The sequence below is a fragment of the Sinocyclocheilus rhinocerous genome, unplaced genomic scaffold (genome assembly GCF_001515625.1).
Source record: "Sinocyclocheilus rhinocerous isolate Xijiao unplaced genomic scaffold, SAMN03320098_v1.1 scaffold38090, whole genome shotgun sequence".
NCBI classification, from domain to species: domain Eukaryota; kingdom Metazoa; phylum Chordata; class Actinopteri; order Cypriniformes; family Cyprinidae; genus Sinocyclocheilus; species Sinocyclocheilus rhinocerous.
In genome coordinates this window covers 1-7,798 of record NW_015657954.1, presented here as the reverse complement: position 1 = coordinate 7,798, position 7,798 = coordinate 1, and the positions used below count along the sequence as shown (strand labels likewise).

General features: G+C 34.1%; 1 protein-coding gene across 1 annotated transcript in view; it reads left to right on the top strand.

Annotated features, from left to right (window-relative positions):
- The window catches only part of LOC107721627 (netrin receptor UNC5C-like), a 12,062-nt gene extending 5,939 nt beyond the window's left edge, over positions 1 to 6,123 (top strand). Inside the window, exons 6-7 of the mRNA XM_016529733.1 lie at positions 266 to 444; positions 5,576 to 6,123. Coding sequence (XP_016385219.1) covers positions 266 to 444; positions 5,576 to 5,729 — 333 coding nt within the window. The 3' untranslated portion in view covers positions 5,730 to 6,123. The remainder of the gene's footprint in view (positions 1 to 265; positions 445 to 5,575) is intronic.
- Positions 6,124 to 7,798: the final 1,675 nt, after the last annotated feature.

The window sequence follows — 7,798 nt, the reverse complement described above, 5'->3', positions numbered from 1 at the left end:
AATTTGTTGACACACACACACACACACACACACATATATATATATATATATATATATATTTATAAAACGTCTATTGGCTTATTCATTTGCTTATTTTTACCTATTTCTTTTTTTATTTAAACATATATATGTATTTCTATTTATAACAGTATAAAACAATTTTTAGGGAAAATAAAATATTGTAAACATTTCATCAGAAGTGTAAATGAATTGAGGGATGAAAGCACACTGATGTAGGATGTTGTTGTGGTGTGTGTTTGCTCAGGACTCTCAGTGCATCGACACGTCTCTCCTGGATCCGGCCAGTAACATCACCACACTGGTGGGTCCCAACGCCTTCCGGATCCCGCTGTCCATCCGGCAGAAGCTGTGTGGGAGTCTGGACGCGCCGCAGACCCGCGGAAACGACTGGAGGATGCTGGCGCACAAACTCAACCTGGACAGGTCAGACCACCGACGACTATTCAGAGTTATTACCATATATACAGTAGATATGTAAGCAATAAGGTACGGGAGGCCGTGCTCTATCGTGAATAAACCACGGCTGCAGCCCCTTCAGCCGTGATTTATTCATGATACAGCACGGCCTCTCGTACCTTATTGCTTATTAAGGAACCTGTCCTTCCGCTAAAAAACAGTTCCTGACAGCAACAGTAAACGGCAAGAGAATGTTCCAAACATGCCTCATCTAATGGAGCTTAAATAAAAACAGAGAATAGGAGCTCTTATCATCCGCTGTGTCATTTATATTTTTAACACCATATATGATATTTTCTCACACACGTACATCTGCTTATCTCTCAGCATAAAACTAATAAATACAGTAATATTCCCTCCTCACTTTTTTTTCAACATGATGCCAGCAGGGGTCACTCATACTTCATTAAATAAATAACAAACAGTTAATTCTGCCGAAATACATAATAAATTTAATATTTTTGATGCTATATTATTGATTGCTTATGTTGCTAAGGGTGTTGCTCGTGATACACAGAACCGTTGGGTGAAGCAGTCATAGCTGTGCTGAATCATGAATAAAACACAGCTGCTGACCAATCAGAATCGAGGAATGGAACTAACCGTTTTATTAAAATTAATAGGCTAGGAAGCCTATTTAGTCATAAGTGCAGTTTATATATAAGCTACCTTATATATATATATATGTCTTTTAATGTTTTTTTTTTTCAATCTTTATTTGAAAGTTCATTTCATATTTTCAATATTTTTTTCAGTTTTAAAGTTTTTTTCTACTTAAAAAAAGTAATGTTTTTGATAGCTTTTTTTTCAGTTGTTCTTGTTTGTTTTAATGTTTAATTGGATTTAAATTGAATTGTTTTAAAGTTTATTTTATTTAATATTTTTAGTAGGTTTTATTTTAATTTCTCTGTTGTACATATTCTGTTTTAATCAACAGATTAACTTTTAGTGTTTAATTTTTTCATATTATTTAAAACTTTTTCATATTTTCAGGTTTTTTATTTTTTTTAATTATTATTTTTTGTTTGTTTTAATGTTTTTTACTTTAATTCTTAATTTAATTTTATTTAACTTATTTTTTTTCAATATATTTTTTTTTTGTTTTCATTTTTATTTTTGTTTGTTTTAACGGTTAACATATTTTATTTTTTATATTATTTTACACCACCAAATTTCTATCTGCCTAAATTGACACATTTTATCAGAAAATTCAGAAAGTCTGCTGTAATTGGTTAATGTAAGTGTCAATCTGATGGCAGCCTCGTGTCTGATTGGCTGGTTCAGTTTAACAGTCAGATTTGAGAGATTCATTAAATCAAGTTTATTTGTACAGCGCTTTTCACGATACAAATCCTTGCAAAGCAACTTTACAGCAAATTAAGTTTCTACAATATTTAGTGGTAGCTTATCAGTGGTGACTGTCAGTTAATGTACATATGGCAGAAATGTACAGAAAAATCATTTAAAGACGTAATCAAACAGACGATGAACACTATTAACAGCAATTATTATATGATGCAATCAAACTTATAGCAAAATGTGGTAGTTCTGTATGTTGTTTCAGGGTTGGCATCATCTGAGGTCCTCTGAGGGGTTGGCATCATCTCTTCTCAGGTGTTCTGGATCCAGACTGAAGCTTGTGTAAATCCTAGTCCCGTGGCAAAAACAGAGAAACAAAATAGAGACATAATTAGCGTAGCTGCTATTCCAACCAAGCAAAATTTATTTGTTTAACCCAAACTAAAGAATAATAATAATGTGCAACAGTGAGTGAGACAAAAATAATATACTCTGGTATCAAAACTCCATCTTTATCTAAATATAAAATGATAAGATATCATTTTATAAAACTATAAAATTTAAAATAAAAAGCAGCATTTTGAAGACTATTTATGTTCTATTTAATGTGGTAATAGCAAATCATTTTTATGGTATTTTGTGAATAAACAATGGCAAAACAAAAAACATCTGCCGTTATATTAAATAATGGAATGCTAATTTGAAAACAATGAATTGAATAAATTATATATCTTCCATTCTGTGCCATAGCCAATCAAGGATTACTTGAAAGGATTGTTCACCAAAAAATTACTGTCATCTACTCACCACATACTTTTTTCATACACTATCATATACCTTCAGAAGACGTGAAATATACTCTTTTTGGAGCTTGACAAGACCATGGTAAACATAAACTGTCATTGTATGGAAAAGCAGTCTGGACGTTCTGCTAAACATTCTTTTGTGTTTACCTGAAGGAAAAAAAATCATACTTGGTTTGACTGACATGGAGAGAGGAAGACAGAACTATTGTGAACTATTGTGTAAATAATTTCTTTAAATAATAAAGTCATTTTCTTTTCTTGGTTGCACAGTTAAGTAGAAATTAAAAGTTTATTTCAACACCATGGTCATTTTAAATATCGTCATATGCCATAAACAAATTACCTACAGTAAGACATTGCAAAAATACAAAAATAATGTAATTTACTCAGTGAAATTTAAATGCTTGGCTAAAGCTGTAATCTCAAAAGAGAATTCTATGTAAATAATCCTAAAGCATGCACAATCTCATGTACAAATAATATAAATATTTACATACATTCAACATGAATGCAATCTTACTCTTGGTTAAAATTAAAGCGCAATGAACTGGTGTTATGTTGTTTTGAAAAACGTCCCCAATCCAGACATTTTTAGACTGGAAAAATCTTTGTTTTGAACATTGTTTATAGATTTACAGGAATATAATTTTAGTATACCATACCTTGCCCAAAGGGGCTTTAACAAAACTAATAGATTCTGACGTATTTTCAAGATCAATCAAGATGACTGGTGTTCAAGTGGGCATTTTTGCAAAAGGTTCATTTTTAAATGGTAAAGAATCTGTGCGTCACTTTTTTTAAGGGACTGGTCCAAACGAAAACAATATTTCTGAAAGATTTTTTGCTTGACTGGTCAAGAGATGATTAATTTCTGTCTTTGTATTTGGTTTAGAGTTCATTTTAATCCACATCCAGAGGCTCCATGGGCATTGTGACCCGTCTAACCTCACACTCGATTCCAGGCCTCATTGGCGCCTCTAGTGGTGGCGTCGGTTCCTGCTCTTGCGGAGCTCTTGAACATGCTTCCATTTGGCTCACTGTTGTACACGGAAGCAGCTCTGGGTGGATGACGTATGGAGGTTGGCTTTGCGCATGCGCCGCTCAGAAGTGACGAACACGGAAGCGCAGCGGAGAGATCAGAACAAAACAATGGTCACTAATTAGAAGCACAAAACGAGGATTTGTAAAGAAGAATGGCGGAGGATTTCGATATAAGCCAAGAGGAGACTGGTTTTCCTTTGCTAAAGTAAGGAAACTTTGCTTCCTTTGCTGCTGTTAACAAACGTTGGTTTTCACGAGACTCACCGGCGCATGCACAGTGCTGAACTCATACGTCATCTGCCCGGAACTGCTTCCGTGTACAACTGTTGACTTTAATATAACTCCGACTGGATTTGTCTGAAAGAAGAAAGTCATATACACCTAGGATGACTTGAGGGTGAGTAATTTATGGGCTAATTTTCATTTTTGGGTGAACTAACCCTTTAACTAGTTGCTTATTAGCATGCATATTACTAGCATATTGGCTGCTTATTAGTACTTATTATAAGCACATATTAATGCCTTATTCTGTATGACCATAGTTTAGATCCCTTAAACCTACAACATAGCTAAACTATATACGTGTATATATATATATATATATATATACTGTATATATAAACATAACATTTAAAAAAAAAAATTTTGCTTGTTCATATTTTATTTTTGTTTTGTTTTGCTTTTTTACATTTATTTAATATATCGTTATTATTTAATATATCACTGGTTATTTTATTTATTTATTTTAGTATTTCTGCACTGCAAAAGTTCTATGTGCTTAAGTCAACACACGTTTTCTAGGCATGATATGTGAAAAAAAAATTTATTTGTTCATATTTGTTAATTTTTTGTTATTTAAGCTGATTTAATTTAATAATTTCAATAGCTTTTATTTATGTATTTATTTATTTAAATTTTTTTGGTTCTTTTAATTAATTATGTATTTTCTTTTTTTTATGTTTTTAATAGTTTTTACTTTCATTTGTTATTTTTGTTTTTTTATCAGCACTGCAAAAGTTCAATCTGCCTAAATCAAAACACACTTTATCAGAAGGCATGAAATTTTATATATTTTTGTACGTGTTTGTGCATATTTATTTGTTAAATTTAAATTGATTGTATGTAATGCTTTTTATCTTTCATTTTTGTCAGTTCGTGTTTTTTTTTTGTTTGTTTGTTTTTTACATTGTAATGTTTTATTTAATTTTTTATTCATGTATTTCATTTTTCAGTGTTTTTTGAGTATTTTTCAGCACCAGTCCCATCTGTCTAAATCAACACATTTTAATTGAAAATTCATAAATGGAGCTGTGGTTGTTTAAAGGGGTCCTATTATGCTCTTTTACAAAGTCTTGATTTTGTTTTGGGGGTGTACTAGAACAGGCACTCATACTAGGTTGTTCGAAAAACACATTATTTTTGTGCTGTGATTGGTTAGCCGGGCCAGTGTATGTTGTGATTGGCAACACTCGGTGCCTGGTCGGGAAATGTCATGCCCCTTACCATAGCCTCCTGCGAGCTTCAGTGTAAATATTGCGTCAAAATCAAATCAATTTGAGCTCGATTTAAACCCGGATGATTGTAACCACTCTAAGTTCGTCTGCCTTGGGAAAGCTAGTGTGTCTCTGACATAGTGATAACACTCGTTGCCTTCTGTAGTGCAGCTCAACCAGGTCTCGTCCCATTCGTCGATATTTGTGATATCACAAATCCCGGAAAATATGCGTTGTAGTCCAAACGAGTCGTTCGTTGTAGTTTTTGAAAAGTGATTTCTGTTAAATAAAATATCTCCTTTTGAAGTGGACTTTGAGCTTTGTAACTTTCCAGATCTTTTTTATGCTCAAACAGCAACATTACAGACTAATAAGTTGAAAAAGTAAAAAAACATAATAGGACCCCTTTAATCTGTGTCAGTCACATGTCAGCCTCATGTCTTTCCCGTCCGTCCGCAGGTATCTCAACTACTTTGCCACCAAGTCGAGTCCGACCGGTGTGATCCTGGACCTGTGGGAGGCGCAGCACTTCCCCGACGGCAATCTGAACCGTCTGGCCGCTGTGCTGGAGGAGATGGGGCGTCACGAGAACATCATGAGCGCCGAGCACTGACACCCGTCCCATGAGATCGCCGCCGGGTCACTGTGAGCCGCTCCGCTGCAGCCGTTTGCTTTTCTGGTTAGTGTGTGGTTAGTGGTATCAGTTTCTTAGGAAACGCGACTACTTCTGTCCAAATACTGGACCTCCGGCTTCCCGCCGTCTGTCCTGGACATCACATGACTCACATCCGTCATGGCAGTTCGTCCCCTGACAACACTTGGAGGTACCTTTCTATGAACACGTGTTGAGAAATGCCTTTATTTATACTCCGCTCCTTGGTTTTTCGCTCTGGTTTTTCTGGTTTGCGTCTCATTGTTTTCTTGCGCCATCCAGTGGACAGAGCCTGTAACTACACGTCCATCCAGCCTCCTGTATATGTGACCCTGGAGCACAAAACCAGTCATAAGGTGACAATTTTTAGATTTTTGAAAGCTGAATAAATAAGCTTTCCATTGATGTATGGTTTGTTAGGATAGGACAATATTTGGCTGAGATACAACTATTTGAAAATCTGGAATCTGAGGGTGCAAAAAAATCAAAATGTTGAGAAAATCGCCTTTAAAGTTGTCCAAATGAAGTTTTTTGCAATGCATATTACTAATCAAAAATTAAGTTTTGATATATTTACGGTAGGAAATTTACTAAATATCTTCATGGAACATGATCTTTACTTAATATCCTAATGATTTTTGGCATAAAAGAAAAATCTATAATTTTGACCCATACAATGTATTTTTGGCTATTGCTACAAATATACCCCAGTGACTTATGACTGCTTTTGTGCTGCAGGGTCACATATATATATATATATATATATATACAGCAAACACATCTGAACTGTAAAGTTTAACAGTGTTATTCTTTGGTTTTCTTTTGATTATTAATTGTTTTGTTGCATAGTGATCTGTGTGTAATCGAAATGTAGAAGAAAAAGGAAACAAGCGAACATCTTTGAGCGCCGTTTTGTAAACCTTCACCAACCTGCTTCGGGGCTGAAACGTGAACGACTGGATGTGTTTCAGGAATAGACTTTAGTGGCCAGAATTCACAGGTTTCATAAGCTCATCATGCTCTGGGCTGGTTTCTGAGGAGGTTCGTCTCAGATCCGGCTGAGATCGTACGAGAGAGTGAGTGATGAACGGATGGATGCATGCGTAAAAATACAAAGTGTACAGAGACCAACTGAACTAATAGCCATTGGAGTGTGTTTGTACTTTTGCATTCACCTTCATTCTCTCTTGTCCGGATTTCTAAAGCTGTCTATGCAAAATCTGCATCCTTTATAAAGCAAATTATACATGCTAAAAACCGCTAGCAGTCGCTTTCCATAGTTATCATACGATTATTATATTTATAGTGAGGATGTTACTTATTCTTTTATGGCACGTTCATGATGTATTTTGCGAACGCTTGCATCTCCTCTGTGAAGTTTGTGTACAAAATGTAAGAAAGAATTTTTAAACAAGTAATAAATTATATTTATATGCAACACTGAATTGGAGTGTGTATCATCTTTATTGTTTTTATATGTTGAGAAGTCAGATTTAAAGTGTTTTCACAACGGATGTTGCTTAAAAGATGCTTTACAGAACAAAAAAGTAATAGGAAAAGGATCATTCTGGAAAGATGGTGAGGAATTAGACATTTGAATAATGGGGGAAAAAATGCTAGTTTATGGCTAAATATTAAATGTGGTGATTTTTTGTAATCAATGAGTCATGTTATATATGTATATTATTTATTATATTTATATTATTAAGTTATTCTTTGAGTGCATGTATTGATGTTTGATGAAAAATGGGAGAATGTCAATGTCTTAATTTGTGGCGAACCAAAAAAAAAAACATAGTGTAATTGTAATAATGTGAAGAAGTATGTAAAATATGCATTTATAGTTGTTTGAATGATTATTTGAATGTGACTAATATCGCGAATATTTGTGTTTTAATCATTTTCTTTTCCAGGTTTAAAGCAATAGGTCAGGCAAAAATGGAAATTTGATGACAGTGTCCTCATCCTCAGATCATCCAAGATTAGGATGAGTTTGTTTCTTCATCCGATTTGGAGAAATGTAGCATTGC